Below are 18,679 nucleotides of genomic sequence, written 5' to 3'. Positions count from 1 at the left end.
GCCCCGAAATCATCTCAAGATAACCTCAAGATATACGGTAATCTCCTTGTATTTGCGTGGTATATTCTGTTGATGGTCACTAGTACGCTGTTCCCTGTCTGAGTATTCACATCTTTGAGCCTGCAGGATCGAGCTTCAGCTCTTGGACCCCTATTTTCTAGCCACCGGTTATCTAATACCTGTTTCCCTATCACATTTGCTGAGTCTCTATGACTTATCTGATTGTCAAGATTCCATCTATGTTTTCTTGTTCTATTGGTTTTCATTGGGAAGAATTCCTCTTTCTCCCCTCTGTTAAAGTATTTTATACCTCTTAATCATGTCTCCTCTCTCTCTCTCTCTCTCTCTCTCTCTCTCTCTCTCTCTCTCTCTCTCTCTCTCTCTCTCTCTCTCTCTCTCACTCTCTCTCTCTCTCTCTCTCTCTCTCTCTCTCTCTCTCTCTCTCTCTCTCTCTCTCTCTCTCTCTCTCTCTCTCTCTCTCTCTCTCTCTCTCTCTCTCTCTCTCTCTCTCTCTCTCTCTCCATCTCCCTCTCTCTCTCTCTCTCTCTCCCTCTCCCTCTCCCCCTCTCTCTCTCTCTCTCTCTCTCTCTCTCTCTCTCTCTCTCTCTCTCTCTCTCTCTCTCTCTCTCTCTCTCTCTCTCTCTCTCTCTCTCTCTCTCTCTCTCCATCTCCCTCTCCCTCTCTCTCTCTCTCTCTCTCTCTCTCTCTCTCTCTCTCTCTCTCTCTCTCTCTCTCTCTCTCTCTCTCTCTCTCTCTCTCTCTCTCTCTCTCTCTCTCTCTCTCTCTCTCCCCTTATTTTTAGCGTCGTCATGTCTAGTTCTTTCAGTCTTTTCGTACTCCAAACCCCGCAATTCTGATCTCGTTGCAAACTTCTGAACTTTTCCGAGTTTCCTTGTGTTGTTTATTTAGGTGAGGCTTCTCGATGGTTCATTCTCTGAGACATCTGTCTCGTAAGCGGTGTACACCGAGCTAAATGCTTCCTTATTTAGCTCGGTGGTAAGCTATGGATATAAATTGGATAAGTTTAGATTTAGGAAAGACTTGGGTAAATACTGGTTCAGTAACAGGGTTGTTGATTTGTGGAACCAATTGCCGCGTAACATTGTGGAGGTGGGGTCCCTCGATTGTTTCAAGCACGGGTTGGACAAGTATATGAGTGGGATTGGGTGGTTATAGAATAGGAGCTGCCTCGTATGGGCCAATAGGCCTTCTGCAGTTACCTTTGTTCTTATGTTCTTATGTTCTTATTTAGGCTCTTGAATCATGTTCTAACTTCTGCTACGGAGGGAGTATGCTGCTGATGTTATCCCGTTTACATGAGCCACCGGACGAAGGTTCGGTACTATGTCCCATTCCCAGGACTTTTTCTCTAGTCGTTACAGGAAGGTAGTTCCTCCCTCTTCGTTGTGTACAATCCCTCTGGTCTCTAGGTATTTGCTCCCAGTTCCATCACCTTACACTTGCTGGTGTTGAACTCCAGTAGCCATTTCCCGGACCGTCTCTGGAGCTTGTCTAAGTCATGTTCGGAGAATCTTGCAATCCTCATCTGTCACAACTTGTCAAATTAGTTGACAATAATCCATCAAGGTCTTATCTTGTCTTGTGTGTCTTCTTATCTTGTCTTGTGTGTCTTCTTATCTGATTTTCCCTCTCTAGTTCCCTATCTCTGTAATATTTACTTAGCCTCCCTCCCTTATATTCTCCCTCCCTTCCCTTCTCCTTCCCTCTATCCCTCCCTCTCTCACTATCCCTCCCTCTCTCACTATCCCTCCCTCCCTCCATCCATCCCTTCCACAAAAGCACTTTGTCAATAATCCTCTTATCTTGTTGAAGGGAGAGGAGGAGGGGAGGGGTATATTAAGGGAGAGGGGAAAAGGGAGGGAGGGGGAGGTTTATATGTTAGGGAAGGGGGTGCAGGGCCGCGGAAAGGATAGGGTGAAGGGGGGAGGGGGTTCGTATGATTGGGAGGTGTTGGGGGGGGGGGGATTGTGTAGGGGTCTCCCTCTCTTTTTTTCTCTGTCTGTCTGTCTGTCTGTCTGTCTGTCTGTCTGTCTGTCTGTCTGTCTGTCTGTCTGTCTGTCTGTCTGTCTGTCTGTCTGTCTGTCTGTCTCTCTCTCTCTCTCTCTCCCTCTCTCTTCCTCTCCCTCATCAATGAGAGAGTTTGCACTTAGGCTCAACACCCTCACCATCGTATAATGAAGAGGGCATGAGTAAGTGTGAGTGTGGATGATGGGTGTGAGTGGGTGTGAGTAGAAATGACTGGCTGTGAGGGTGAGTGAGTTAGTATGAGAAAAAATGAATGGCCATGAGTAGGAATGAGTTGGCATGAGTGGGAATGAGTTGGTATGAGTGGGAATGAGCTCGTGTGAGTAGGGAATGAGCTTGTATGAGTGGGAATGAGCTCGTATTCGAGTGAATGGACTAGCATGAGTAGAATTAAGTTGAATGAGATTGACACGCGTGAAAGCGTAGATCTATCTACTACGCATCTACTTCTACATCTACTTCTACTTGCTGCAACAAAAAAGTTCACATTCCGTTGACCTATTTCTGTATAGCATAGAGGTGAAGAAAATAGGGGAAAAATAAAGTGGTACCCCATTGCAAAGGTGGTCTAGAAACCCCGTTTTCTCTATTGTAATTGGTATTCTGAACTACCTACCTGATTTTAACCTATTTTAAATCAGGTATTCTCATTTGCAGTTAGACTGGTCGATGTTTCTGTCTTCTGGAGTGACTGGGAACCATTCCCTCGCTAATCTCTCCGTGTATCTAAGCTCTTAGTCTATCTGATATCCTTGCTTTTAGTCTATCTGATATCCCTGCTTTTAGTCTATCTGATATCCCTGCTTTTAGTCTATCTGATATCCCTGCTTTTAGTCTATCTGATATCCCTGCTTTTAGTCTATCTGATATCCCAACCCTTAAGCTATCGTCTTATCCAAGTTCTTAGTCTCTCTGATATCCCTCCCACCTAGGTGCTCCCAAGCACACGCCTGAAACCACTGAACCACAACATGTTATATCTAACGTAACTTGGGATTGAACTGAATCCACAAAGGAATCTGAGGCTTCCAGCTTAAACCAAATTAAGGTTTTGCTCGTTACCTGGTGATTGATTGGTGGAGATACCTGGTGATTGATTGGTGGAGATTGAGGTTGCCAAGAGGTGGCACGGGCATGAATAACCCGTAAGAGTGTACAGCAGAGAGTACCCATTCTCTGGGTACTCTCTGGTGTGGTAGAGGCGTTCTTCGCCTCCCAATCACTTCACATACACAAGAGAAGGAGAGAAAGAGGGAAAGGAGAGAAGAGAAGAGGGGAATAGGGGAAGAGAGGGGAGAAAGGGGGAGATTGTGAAATTGGTAGATGGGGATATTTTTTTTTATTTTTTTTATTTTTTTGTATTTTTTTTGTATTATTTTCTACCCCAGAGGTGGCCAGACATTTACAATGCTAACCAGCATATATACATTTTCTTCTGTCCTCCATAGACAGGGTTAGAGATGTGTTAAAAATATAGTTCAAAGGTTTATTATAGATATACCCGGCCTGTCCCGGGTCGACTCAGCCTCTTTGTCTATCTATCACTGTCTCACTGTTTCTCTCTGTTTCTCCTTCTCTCCATATGTCCGTCTCCTCACTGTCTTTCTCAAAGGCGGCCAGAGTGCTCGCTTACAGCAGGGGTGTGGCCCCTTGACCTGTCCCAGACGGGACAGGGAGACTGTGACTTGAGGGCTGGCACTCTGGAGGGAAGGTATCAAGGGATAGGGGAAGTATGGTAGTACCAGATCCGGTGTTAACGTCAAAACCCCCCAGACCCGACCATGTTGGCCACATACCTCACAGGAATCAAGGTGCAAAGTTGGGTCAGACCAGCCCCAAGCACCAGACAGCCATTTCCATTTACAGATATAGATGAAGCCTCTTTGTCACAAACCACAAGCAACACTTGGAACAGTAAAATAATATTGATTTATTTTCGAGTTTGAGTGATAATGGCGAGGAAGAGAGGAAGGTGTGTAATGGGGAGAGACACTGTGGCGGCCTTAGGCAACCCTTAGCGCCGCCGCTCGCCGCTAGAGGGCAGTAATCTGCTTATGGTCATCCTCTTGTGCCTCTTTGATTCACCCCAGAGGCCTAGAACCTGTTAGAGTCTCTCTCTCTCTCTCTCTCTCTCTCTCTCTCTCTCTCTCTCTCTCTCTCTCTCTCTCTCTCTCTCTCTCTCTCTCTCTCTCTCTCTCTCTCTCTCTCTCTCTCTCTCTCTCTCTCTCTCTCTCTCTCTCTCTCTCTCTCTCTCTCTCTCTCTCTCTCTCTCTCTCTCTCTCTCTCTCTCTCTCTCTCTCTCTCTCTCTCTCTCTCTCTCTCTCTCTCTCTCTCTCTCTCTCTCTCTCTCTCTCTCTCTCTCTCTCTCTCTCTCTTATTGACCAGAAAGAAGCAAGAAAAGTTCGTGTCAGAGGTGGGGAGGGAAGGTTAGGTTAGGTTAGGTTAGGTTAGGGTGAGGGAGGATAGAGCAGGAGATGAGAGGGAGAGGGATGTGGTGGACAAGGTGGCTGTTGTGGCATGCATCCACTAGCAACACTACCGGTCAGACCTGGGGACAATAGACATACGCAAGGTACCTGAGACAATAGCCATACACAAGGTACCTGAGACAATAGCCATACACAAGGTACCAGGAGACAATAGCCATACACAAGGTACCTGAGACAATAGCCATACACAAGGTACCTGGAGACAATAGCCATAATCAAGGTACCTGGAGACAATAGCCATACACAAGGTACCTGAGACAATAGCCATACACAAGGTACCTGGAACAATAGCCATACACAAGGTACCTGAGACAATAGCCATACACAAGGTACCTGGAGTCAATAGCCATAATCAAGGTACCTGGAGACAATAGCCATACACAAGGTACCTGAGACAATAGCCATACACAAGGTACCTGGGACAATAGCCATACACAAGGTACCTGGAGACAATAGCCATACACAAGGTACCTGGAACAATAGCCATACACAAGGTACCTGGAGTCAATAGCCATAATCAAGGTACCTGGAGACAATAGCCATACACAAGGTACCTGAGACAATAGCCATACACAAGGTACCTGGAACAATAGCCATACACAAGGTACCTGGAGTCAATAGCCATAATCAAGGTACCTGGAGACAATAGCCATACACAAGGTACCTGAGACAATAGCCATACACAAGGTACCTGGAGACAATAGCCATACACAAGGTACCAGGAGTCAATAGCCATACACAAGGTACCTGAGACAATAGCCATACACAAGGTACCTGAGATAATAGGCAGAGAGTCTTTGGGAACACCATTCCTTACCCCTACCGCCAACCACAACAGACCACTGACACGCTCACTGGGATCGTCCCATAATGGAAAGGATTGCCTCGACAGTGCTGGAAAATGCATATCTAGGGAGCAAAACCCCCCCTCCTCCCATGCTGGGGGGGGGGGGGGATTTGCATGCAAAGGCAAGACGAGGGAGAGAGATTCGTCTGGCGACGGAGCATCTAGCGAGCGACAGATAGCCAGAGGCAGGAACACAAGACTAGCAGCGTCAGGCGAAGGATCGCCAAGCTCGGTACGGCGTCGCAGCGACTTTTAATACAATATTTGTATTTATTTTTTTTTTGTTACGGTAGCGCCCACTTGACGGACCATTGCCAAACTGGTTCTGGCGATGGTTTCAACCAGTCCTTCACGTGTATTCCACGACCGAAGCTCACCATATTGGTGATCACGTAATAATAGGTCCCGTTGTAGCGGGACAGGAAGCCTGTATATATATATATATATATATATATATATATATATATATATATATATATATATATATATATATATATATATATATATATATATATATATATATATATATGTACATATATGTACTATGATAGGCCTAGAAAGAGTTTAGGTTTCGTATTTGCGCTAGCTCTTTGGGGTCCTCTGGGACATCAGTAGTACAAATGTGGACTTTTGAATTGGTGTAATAGTACATATTGTGTACTACTATCCTCAGTTATTATAGGTACTCTTATTTTTGGACGAGAGGTTGTGTACTTCAAGCCCAGCAGGTTTCTCCTAGCGTCCTAGCTTAAGCACTACCTAGCATGAACTAGCAGGCTTATCCTAGTGTCCTAGCATCATTATGCATTACTTAGCATACTCTATCAGGCCTTTTCTAGCATCCTAGCTTCCTTAAGTACTACCTAGCACACACCACCAGGCTCCTCCTATCGTCCTAACTACACTAAGCACTGTCTATCATAACCTAGAAAGCCTCTTTTAGCTCCTAGTTTCACCAGACACTACCTAGCAATCCCTAGCTAGGTAGGATATGCTACCTACCTACCTACCTACCTAGGTATCCTACCCTACGTAGGTAGGGTATGCTACCCACCCTAGCACCACTAAATACCTCCTAACATATCCTAGCCTTACCAGAAACTATCTAACCAGCACCCAAGAGAAGAGACTAAAAAGATAAAGAGATAAAGTAATAAATATATCAAATAAGAAGTAAGTGGAAAATAGGAATAACACACGACCACAACAACAACAAAATCACAACAATCTTTTACAACATTTAATGTCTCAAGTTTACACCCAAAAAGCCCCCAAGACTGACAGACGAGATTACAGGTACAAGTCCCCGACGTGAAGGATTGGGATAAGAAACCATGTATGGAGGTTCTAGAAGGAGAAATTAGTTTCCCCCCCCCCCCCCCATCGCCTATTATCAATCCTAGGGGAGGGGGAGGACTAGGGGAAGGGTAGGGAAGGTAGGGAAGGTGTTGGGGGTAAGGTAGGGTGGTGTGAGGGAGGAGAGGGAAGCTTGAGACTGGCGGACCATTTGCATAACAATGATACCAGCGGAGGTAAGCACCAAGCAATAATATTCTCAGCGGGTCCTTCTGTTATTTTCAACATCATTTCTCATCCCTTGAGAATAAATTGAGAATGAGGCAAAAAATATCTATTTACACACACACACACACACACGCGCGCGCACACACACACACACACACACACACACACACACACACACACACACACACACACACACACACACACACACACACACACACACACACACACACACAAAGTTAGAAAGAACTTTTTCAGTGTCAGAGTAGTTAGTAAATGGAATGCATTAGGAAGTAATGTGGTGGAGGCTGACTCCATACACAGTTTCAAATGTAGATATGATAGAGCCCAATAGGCTCAGGAATCTGTACACCAGTTGATTGACGGTTGAGAGGCGGGACCAAAGAGCCAGAGCTCAACCCCCGCAAGCACAATTAGGTGAGTACAATTAGGTGAGTACACACACACAAACCCTGTGTGTGTGCGTGTGTGACACCCACGTCTTGAAATAATCAAGAAAAGTGCCTTAACAGCGACATCAAAAGTATAAAAACAGACCGAGACAACTGATCATTACAACAAATGAGGAGACAAAAACCAAAGGAGGCCTGATCACCACGTACGAGATACCGTAACACTGACCAAGCGCACAAAAGTAAGATAATAACGTAGACGATAAAAAGGTTGTTAATGGATGCTGCTAACATTGAACTATAGCTGTGAGGCGAAACCCAAGAGCTGAATCTCGACTCTCACCCCTCGTCCCGTAGATACAAGAAGCCAAGACACACACACACACGTCTCAAAAATATTAGGAATGGATTAGACATAGAAAAAAAAGATACTCCAATAACGAGTTTAAAAAAATAAAAAGTTATTCCAGGAAATGAGATGGCTGGAAGTTCTTGCAAAAGATGCCCCCAGCATCAGAAAAGGTGGCGCCCAGGAGATAAAGATCGACCTTTCAAACTCAAGGTATAAACTGGTTAACGCACGCACACACACACACAACACACACACACACACACACACACACACACACCACACACAATTTCAAGTTTAAATATGATAGAGCCCAGTAGGCTCAGGAACCTGTACACCAGTTGATTGACTGTTGAGAGGCGGGACCAAAGAGCCAGAGCTCATCCCCCGCAAACACACCTAGGTGAGTACACACACACACACACACATACACACACACACACACACACACACACACACACACACACACACACACACACACACACACACACACACACACACACACACACACACACACACACAACACCCCCCCCCCCCACACACACACAAAACACCCCCCCCCCCACACACACACACATCAAGTCATTCAGCAAATTACGAACACAATATCGCCAGACACGTTTGGGCATGTAGCCGGATAAACAAACAAAGATATGCACAATGGCCGGATTCTGTGAGTCAATATAGAGACACGGTCATCCGCTAGCGGCTGCCTCTCCTCCTGTTTCTCCTCCTCACCCTCTTCCTCTCTTTGGAAGAAGAGAAGGAGGAGGAGTTTCCTCTCGCTTCGTAAACATTCATTACAAAAAGTATATAAAGTTATTAACTTCACAACATGTAGTTATCATCGTCTTAAACAACTTTCCAGTGCTTGTGAGCTCATCAGCTGTTAAGATAATGTGTTATCAATAGCTAATCACGGCTATTATTGATCAATCATCATCAACACTAACCAAACCCCCTTAATTGCAAAAGCAATTGCTTAATTGCTTTGAAAATACATTATAGATAAATGCACGTCAAAATACACACACACCTTAAGTCTCATTAATCATCACAATACCATCATTAATCATCCCAATACAATCATTAATCATCACAAAACAATCATTAATCATCACAATAAAATCATCAATCATCACAATACAATCATTAAACATCACAAATACAATTATTAATCGTCACAATACAATCATTAATCATCACAATACAATCATTAATCATCACAGTACCATCATTAATCATCAAAATACAATCATTAATCATCACAATACAATCGTTAATCATCACAGTACAATCATTAATCATCACAGTACCATCATTAATCATCAAAATACAATCATTAATCATCACAATTACACTCTGGCGAGAAACTGAGGTGTCACTATGGAAAGGTTTCCCTCACTATAGGATTGTGCTCATCCTTAGAAACATAACGTTGAATCAGTTTACTGATCGACAAAGCTGTTCGTTCTCGCCTTCTGCTCTCGCCTTAACAATTGCTTCTTGAAGAGCTTCACTTTTGTTCCGGCAATGTTCCTTCTACTTGGCAAGAGGAGTTCAAACGGCCGTTGTTCATTTCTGTTCACAATAGTGAACAGCCTGTTGTCCTTATTGGATAAGTTCTGCATTTTCTAACTTATCTCTAATGAAATGACCTCTTGAAATGAGGTCATGAGGAAATGAGAAACTAGACGAAATGAGGAAGGAGAAACTAGAAATGAGGAAGGAGAAACTAGAAATGAGGAAGGAGAAGCTAGAAATGAGGAAGGAGAAACTAGAAATGAGGAAGGAGGAACTAGAAATGAGGAAGGAGAAACTAGAAATGAGGAAGGAGGAACTAGAAATGATGAAGGAGAAACTAGAAATGAGAGGAGGAACTAGAAATGAGGAAGGAGGAACTAGAAATGAGGAAGGAGAAACTAGAAATGAGGAAGGAGGAACTAGAAATGAGGAAGGAGAAACTAGAAATGAGGAAGGAGGAACTAGAAATGAGGAAGGAGAAACTAGAAATGAGGAAGGAGAAACTAGAAATGAGGAAGGAGGAACTAGAAATGAGAGAGAAGAAACTAGAAATGAGAGAGAAGAAACTAGAAATGAGAGAGGAGAAACTAGAAATAAGGAAGGAGGAACCAGACGAACTGAGAAAGGAGCTGAGAAATAAGATGAAGAAGGGGTGACAGAACGGAGAGACAGAAGAACAAGAACAGACGGACGGATGAGAAACAGGAAGATATATGGAAAGACCAGAACACACGAATATAGAAGGAACGAATGAGAGAATATTGAAACCAAAAGTAGATTATAGACCACTCAGAAAGGGAAGGAACAGAACAGGTAACACGGGGAAAAGTAGATAATGCGGTAGAAACGTAGATAATGACAGTAGAAGGTAGAGTAGATAATGTTGGGGGAACAGTAGAGTGTGAGTCGAGAATGTAGCCACTCAGCTAAATGTACCCACTCATTAATTAGACGTACATACTCTTTAATTCCACATTAACACTGATTAACTAATTATCTATCGAACGCAATCTATCGACCCCACGACCATTATCTTATCCCGGTTAATTTTGTTTCACAAATTACCAATCGTGATTCCAGACCAGTATTTACCCAGGTCTTTTCCGAATCTAAATTTATATATTCAATTTGCATCTATTGCTTAGTGTTCTATCTTGTGTTGATATATTAAACGCCTCATCTATTAACCAGATATTATAACCATGAATCTATCGGCACAGTTTAGTCGTGTGCCTACTCAATCTTCGTCTTTCTAAAGAATGTAAATGAAATCTTTTTTTGATTGAATCTTTTTCCGCAAAGAGCTATTTTTATTATCATTATTTCCTGGGATTAACTTTTTAATTAATCTGTAAGTTATCATATCAGTGAAGCTGATATCATTCTGCATGATATTATGCGAATGATATCATGTCAATACGACTGCCTGGCGTGAGTTACATATGTGACTGCTAACAGTTTCAGATATATATATCCCAGAGTCCTATATATATATATATATATATATATATATATATATATATATATATATATATATATATATATATATATATATATATATATATATATATATATATGTCGTACCTAGTAGCCAGAACTCACTTCTCAGCCTACTATGCGAAGCCCGATTTGCCTAATAAGCCAAGTTTTACTGAATTAATATATTTTCTCTAATTTTTTTCTTATGAAATGATAAAGCTACCCATTTCATTATGTATGAGGTCAATTTTTTTTATTGGAGTTAAAATTAACGTAGATATATGACCGAACCTAACCAACCCTACCTAACCTAACCTAACCTATCTTTATAGGTTAGGTTAGGTTAGGTAGCCGAAAACGTTAGGTTAGGTTAGGTTAGGTAGGTTAGGTTGTCGAAAAAACATTAATTCATGAAAACTAGGCTTATTAGGCAAATCGGTCCATGCATAGTAGGCTGAGAAGTGAGTTCTGGCTACTAGGTACGACATATATATATATATATATATATATATATATATATATATATATATATATATATATATATATATATATATATATACATATATATATATATATATAAACTGTTTCTGCTCAAGACACTATACTGGAAGCGGTTCGTATAGATATCTTCCGTAATCGGATAGGTAATCTCGACTATCCAGAGAGAGTATTATGGTACTAAAATACGCCCCAAAAAGATAGAGCAACTTAAGCTATTTCTATCCTCCATGACAGGTCAACCATGGGACTCACAGCCCCATAGAAAACGCAAGTGCTTTAGACCACAGCATCATTAATGAATTAGTTACCACAATCTGTGGTTAACGCGGTATCCGGTTACTGTATTGCGATTAACGAGGCTCGGAGCCCTACATCCGGAGTAATGGGGCAAGGGGGGTAATGGGTTGGTATTAATGGTGATTAAAATTACTCGTGGGTGATGATAGTGTATGGGGTTATAACCTCCAGGATGGGGATATGTTGTTGTGGGTCGGGTTGTTTCAGGGTGATTCTCTCTCTAAGTTCCTTCAACTATCCATCTAGCCTACCCGGCATCTGTCCATTTACCCCTTGCCTATCTTCTTGAGATCTTGTGGTTATCTTGAGATGGTTTCGGGGCTTTAGTGTCCCCCGCGGCCCGGTCCTCGACCAGGCCTCCACCCCCCTAGGAAGCAACCCGTGACAGCTGACTAACTCCCATGTACCTATTTTACTGCTAGGTAACAAGGGCATCAGGGTGAAATAATATACAATAAAGAAAGCCTATAACTGTCCATTTACCCCTTCCCTATGATCGTCTTTATCCCCCCTCTATAACCGTCCATCTATCTATCTCTCCCTAAGTCCACTACGGGCTCACCATAGCCCGTGCTACTTGGAACTTTGTGTTCCAAGTAGCGAATCTTAAACAAGAACAACAACAACATCTCTCCCTCTTTCCTCTACCATCTCGACTTCTCCTTCACATCACTCCTTCTCCCTCCTTCCTTCTTCTTCCCTCCCCCCCCCACTCCCCCCCCACTCCCCCCCCACTCCCCCCCCCACTCCCCCCCACTCCCCCCCCCACTCCCCCCCCTCATTGTAAAATCCCAATCATATTAGCACTGCATATATTAACGCGTGGTGAAAGGCAGGGGGGACAATTAGCCTTAACTGGGCGGTCGTAATCACTTAATCACCTTGCAATGGAGCCCAGGATCTCGCGCCCCCGCCTAACAATCATGAGTAATTATGGCTGATGAGCTAACAATGCAACTACAGCCTCGTTGTTCCGCAAGGGAGGGGGGAGGATGGTAGTGGTGGTGGGGTGTGTGTGTGTGTGTCCAGGATTCGAGTCACCTACAGCCCAGAGTAAGCTCTGGGATACGGGGAAAAACTCTTCCTCGTGAAAAGGTTCGAACCTTAGACAGCCAGGGTGCTCCAAAAACCATCTTAGCCTATCCAGTATCATAACCACTGGACCACGACTGACTGTACAAAAGTGTTGGTGGTCGTGAGGCTATTTACCCCAACCCCCGACAGCATTCGGGCTTACATCAAATCACTGCTACTACAATCACTACTATTACAATCACTGCTACTACAATCACTGCTACTACAATCACTACTATTACAATCACTGCTACTACAATCACTGCTACTACAATCACTACTATTACAATCACTGCTACTACAATCACTGCTACTACAATCACTACTATTACAATCACTGCTACTACAATCACTGCTACTACAATCACTACTATTACAATCACTGCTACTACAATCACTACTATTACAATCACTGCTACTACAATAACTGCCACTACAATCACTACTATTACAATCACTGCTACTACAATCACTGCCACTACAATCACTACTATTACAATCACTGCTACTACAATCACTGCCACTACAATCACCACTACCCGATAGCTGCCACACATGTGGGATGTGAAGGAACAGGTGTGAAGATGCTGTTCATCTACCTGCTAAACTACCTATTCGAGGTAAATATACATTTAAGTGAGCCCTATGTCACTCCTCTCTTCCGAGTGAGTTCCCCTTCCACAGGCTCCTCTTCCTTGCCTCTCCCACCTGACCCTTACCCTCTCTCCCTCTCTCCCTCTCTCCCTCTCTCCAACAACCAGCCTGGCTTCACCAAACTGTCGTAAGTGAGAGGCTTCTTGTCACTTCAGTATTAACATGTCTTGCCTCCTCCCACAAGCCATAGCTCCTCCTGCCAAGCTCAGACCTCTCTTCTCCCCCTCTTCACCATCTCCTCCACCTCCTTTTCTCCTCTTTTCATCTCCTCCTCCACCTTTTCCACCCCCTCTTCATCTCCTCCACCACCTTCTCATACTCCGTCTGTTGTCATACATTCCTCTTTCCTCTCTGTTGTTCTGACATTCTTCTGTGTGTTTTTTTGACATTCTTCTCTGTTTTTTTGACATTCTTCTCTGTTTTTTGACATTCTTTTCTGTTTTTGTTGACATTCTTCTCTGTTTTTTGACATTCTTCTCTGTTTTTTGACATTCTTTTCTGTTTTTTGACATTCTTTTCTGTTTTTTGACATTCTTCTCTGTTTTTTGACATTCTTTTCTGTTTTTTTTTGACATTCTTCTCTGTTTTTTGACATTCTTTTCTGTTTTTTGACATTCTTCTCTGTTTTTTGACATTCTTTTCTGTTTTTTGACATTCTTTTCTGTTTTTTTGACATTCTTCTCTGTTTTTTGACATTCTTCTCTGTTTTTTGACATTCTTTTCTGTTTTTTTGACATTCTTCTCTGTTTTTTGACATTCTTCTCTGTTTTTTGACATTCTTCTCTGTTTTTTGACATTCTTCTCTGTTTTTTGACATTCTTTTCTGTTTTTTGACCTTCTTTTCTGTTTTTTTGACATTCTTCTCTGTTTTTTGACATTCTTCTCTGTTTTTTGACATTCTTCTCTGTTTTTTGACATTCTTCTCTGTTTTTTTGACATTCTTTTCTGTTTTTGTTGATATTCTTCTCTTTTTTTTTTGACATTCTTTTCTGTTTTTGTTGACATTCTTCTCTGTTTTTTGACATTCTTCTCTGTTTTTTGACATTCTTCTCTGTTTTTTGACATTCTTCTCTGTTTTTTGACATTCTTTTCTGTTTTTTAACATTCTTCTCTGTTTTTTGACATTCTTCTCTGTTTTTTGACATTCTTCTCTGTTTTTTGACATTCTTTTCTGTTTTTTGACATTCTTTTCTGTTTTTTTGACATTCTTCTCTGTTTTTTGACATTCTTCTCTGTTTTTTGACATTCTTCTCTGTTTTTTGACATTCTTCTCTGTTTTTTTGACATTCTTTTCTGTTTTTGTTGATATTCTTCTCTGTTTTTTTGACATTCTTCTCTGTTTTTTTGACATTCTTTTCTGTTTTTGTTGACATTCTTCTCTGTTTTTTGACATTATTCTCTGTTTTTTGACATTCTTCTCTGTTTTTTGACATTCTTTTCTGTTTTTTGACATTCTTCTCTGTTTTTTGACATTCTTTTCTGTTTTTTGACATTCTTCTCTGTTTTTTGACATTCTTTTCTGTTTTTTGACATTCTTTTCTGTTTTTTTGACATTCTTCTCTGTTTTTTGACATTCTTCTCTGTTTTTTGACATTCTTCTCTGTTTTTTTGACATTCTTCTCTGTTTTTTGACATTCTTCTCTGTTTTTTTGACATTCTTTTCTGTTTTTGTTGACATTCTTCTCTGTTTTTTTGACATTCTTCTCTGTTTTTTTGACATTCTTTTCTGTTTTTGTTGACATTCTTCTCTGTTTTTTGACATTCTTCTCTGTTTTTTGACATTCTTCTCTGTTTTTTGACATTCTTCTCTGTTTTTTGACATTCTTTTCTGTTTTTTAACATTCTTCTGTGTTTTTTGACATTCTTTTCTGTTTTTTGACATTCTTTTCTGTTTTTTGACATTCTTTTCTGTTTTTTTGACATTCTTCTCTGTTTTTTGACATTCTTTTCTGTTTTTTGACATTCTTCTCTGTTTTTTGACAATCTTTTCTGTTTTTTGACATTCTTCTCTGTTTTTTGACATTCTTTTCTGTTTTTTTGACATTCTTTTCTGTTTTTTTGACATTCTTTTCTCTTTTTTTGACATTCTTCTCTGTTTTTTGACATTCTTCTCTGTTTTTTTGACAGTCTTCTCTGTTTTTTGACATTCTTCTCTGTTTTTTGACATTCTTTTCTGTTTTTTTGACATTCTTCTCTGTTTTTTTGACAGTCTTCTCTGTTTTTTTACATTCTTCTCTGTTTTTTTACATTCTTCTCTGTTTTTTGACATTCTTCTCTTTTTTTTTTTAATTCTTCTCTGTTTTTTTGACAGTCTTCTCTGTTTTTTGACATTCTTCTCTGTTTTTTGACATTCTTTTCTGTTTTTTTGACATTCTTCTCTGTTTTTTTGACATTCTTCTCTGTTTTTTTGACATTCTTCTCTGTTTTTTGACATTCTTCTCTGTATTTTTTACATTCTTCTCTGTTTTTTTTTTACATTCTTTTTTTACATTCTTCCCTGTTTTTTGACATTCTTTTCTGTTTTTGTTGACATTCTTCTCTGTTTTTTTTACATTCTTCTCTGTTTTTTTTACATTCTTTTCTGTTTTTTTTTTACATTCTTCTCTGTTTTTTGACATTCTTTTCTGTTTTTGTTGACATTCTTCTCTGTTTTTTTTACATTCTTCTCTGTTTTTTTTTACATTCTTTTCTGTTTTTTTTTACATTCTTCTCTGTTTTTTTTACATTCTTCTCTGTTTTTTTTACATTCTTTTCTGTTTTTTTTTTTACATTCTTCTCTGTTTCTTGACATTCTTCTCTGTTTTTTTGACATTCTTCTCTGTTTTTTGACATTCTTCTCTGTTTTTTTGACATTCTTCTCTGTTTTTTGACATTCTTCTCTGTTTTTTGACATTCTTCTCTGTTTTTTGACATTCTTTTCTGTTTTTGTTGACATTCTTCTCTGTTTTTTTTACATTCTTCTCTGTTTTCTTTATATTCTTCTGAGTTGTTTAACTTACTTATCTGCTATGTGTATGCATTTTGAAATGTTTTGGACACTTAGAAGGTGTTTTGACGCACTTAGAAAGAGGTTGACACATAAATTTTGATATTGTTTTGGCATACTTAGAAAATTTCTAAGAATTCTAACTTAGAAAACTCGGAGGAGTTTGACACTTTCAAGATATTTTCACACATAAGTAATTTCGACACTTACAAGTGGTTTCATTCTTGGATTTTTTTTTTGCCAATTTAAAGTTGTTATGACACCATAATCCATCATTTTTTTTGACACTTGAACAAGTTGTTTTCATTCTTTGAACTCATTTCAACACACTTTAGAATTTATTTTTTGATGGGGGGAGGGGCAGTTTATTGCCAACAGATGGGGTATATTGAAATCATGTAATAGGCAGTTTCCCAGATATTAACCGGAGAGTATTGAAGCTACCGAATCTGAATATGAGAAATATCCCAGGGAAGGAGGGACCTTAATTAGCAGTGAATTTTAATCTTACCAAAAAAAAAATCAATGTTTAAATATGTAGAATAATCAAAAAAAGATTCAACAGGGAGATAAAGATATCAAATTAGGGAACAAGTTCACTACGTGTGAAAGTTGCTTATCTTAGAGACTTGTGGTCGGTCTCAAAGTCTTTCTTGATATTTGTATCAAACTGTGTAACTACGTGATTAAGACTTAGGTAATATGCTTAGCTAAATGACTTTTGGAGGGTTTAGTTTCTGAGTCCATTATATGTACATCTGTAACATTTTATAGTACCCCCTATATGATGGGTATATGGGGTCCACTACCACCTATATGATGGGTATATGGGGTCCACTAACACCTATATGGTTGGTATATGGGGTCCACTACCACCTATATGGTTGGTATATGGGGTCCACTACCACCTATATGGTTGGTATATGGGGTCCACTACCACCTATATGGTTGGTATATGGGGTCCACTACCACCTATATGATGGGTATATGGGGTCCACTACCACCTATATGATGGGTATATGGGGTCCACTACCACCTATATGGTTGGTATATGGGGTCCACTACCACCTATATGGTTGGTATATGGGGTCCACTACCACCTATATAATGGGTATATGGGGGTCCACTACCACCTATATGATGGATATAGGGGTCCTCTACCACCCACAGGATGGGCATAGGGTCCATTTCTGCCCACAAGATGGGCATGGGGTCCACTTCTGCCCACAAGATGGACATGGGGTCCACTTCTGCAAACATGATAGACATGGGGTCCACTCCTGCCTGCAGGATAGACATGGGGGTCCACTCCTGCCTGCAGGATAGACATGGGGTCCACTCCAGCCCCCAGGATAGACATGGGGTCCACTCCAGCCCCCAGGATAGACATGGGGTCCACTCCAGCCCCCAGGATAGACATGAGGTGCACTCCAGCCCCCAGGATAGACATGAGGTGCATACAAATGTACAAAACTAGCCCCACCCAACACCCCCCCCCCCCACCCCTGCACACTTCCCCATCCTGTAGTTAATTCTGTGTTTGCCTCACCAAACTGTCATTTAATGAGTGAATTGCCTCATACTTGGACGGGTCAATGGCGGCTAGTTACAAACTTCAGTTGCAGACAACACAACAATGAGACATAATTTGTGTTTACACATAAAAGTCTGTCCTCTGTTGGAAGCCAGAGAGGGGCTAGCCTTCCCCCAACTTTGTAGGGTGAATGGTCTGCTGTATGGGACGGACGTAGGCAAGTCAACGTTGGATCTTCTGTCTTGTATTCCGTGCGATTTTTTACGGTTTAGTTGTCCTAAATCCCTTCCAAGTGTTATATAGTGGTAATGGCTTGGCGCTTTACACCTGATAATTCCACTTCCACCATATTCAAGATTGGGCTTCTTATTTACTTTTCATCTTAATCCCTTGTTCCTGTAAGTGTTCCTTGAGGCTTCTCACATCAAGCTTCCCAAAGCCAGTCGAAGCTTCGAAGAGATTATATATGCAATCTTTTTCATACAATTACATCAAGATTATCTAATACTGACGCGCCTCTTGTTCACCAACAAAAGCTAAATTTTAAAATATGTAGAATAAAAATTCCATCTCCATTTCACTTATTTTTCCAAACGGGTCAAAAATAACAATGTCCGGCCCTTTGATGGCCGGATAGGGACTAGAGTCCGGCCGGGGATCAGTCATACGAGTATTGTACACACCCCAGAATGCCTTCACTAATTTCTTTACTATTCGGGGTTAAAAAGGCCAGTTGGGCGTTTAGAAAATAGCCATTTGTTGGGGACAGGGAAGTGCCAGGGGGGATGGGAGGGGATGGGAGGGGGATGGGAGGGGATGGGAGGGGGATAGGAGGGGATGGTTATAACAATGAGACCATGACTCTCCTCTTACATTGTGTAGCCCATCTGAGCTCTCCTGTTGAGACGCCTCGTCATCCACTCCACCTCTTCCTATCCTATCTCTCCTCTCCATCTCTCTCTCTC

The 18,679-nt window shown here is 41.1% G+C and overlaps 2 protein-coding genes across 2 annotated transcripts; one reads left to right on the top strand and one right to left on the bottom strand.

The window, feature by feature from the left end:
- Positions 1 to 9,364: 9,364 nt before the first annotated feature.
- LOC138370426 (golgin subfamily A member 6-like protein 7) lies at positions 9,365 to 9,829 on the top strand. The gene has a single exon (XM_069334784.1). The coding sequence runs from the start codon at positions 9,365 to 9,367 to the stop codon at positions 9,827 to 9,829; it is 465 nt and encodes a 154-aa protein (XP_069190885.1).
- A 4,757-nt stretch (positions 9,830 to 14,586) lies between these two features.
- LOC138370420 (golgin subfamily A member 6-like protein 7) lies at positions 14,587 to 15,300 on the bottom strand. The gene has a single exon (XM_069334773.1). The coding sequence runs from the start codon at positions 15,298 to 15,300 to the stop codon at positions 14,587 to 14,589; it is 714 nt and encodes a 237-aa protein (XP_069190874.1).
- Between the last annotated feature and the right edge of the window lie 3,379 nt (positions 15,301 to 18,679).

This window comes from Procambarus clarkii, chromosome 4 (genome assembly GCF_040958095.1).
Source record: "Procambarus clarkii isolate CNS0578487 chromosome 4, FALCON_Pclarkii_2.0, whole genome shotgun sequence".
NCBI classification, from domain to species: domain Eukaryota; kingdom Metazoa; phylum Arthropoda; class Malacostraca; order Decapoda; family Cambaridae; genus Procambarus; species Procambarus clarkii.
The sequence above is the reverse complement of the archived record's forward strand: the minus strand, read 5'-3'. Positions and strand labels throughout refer to the sequence as shown.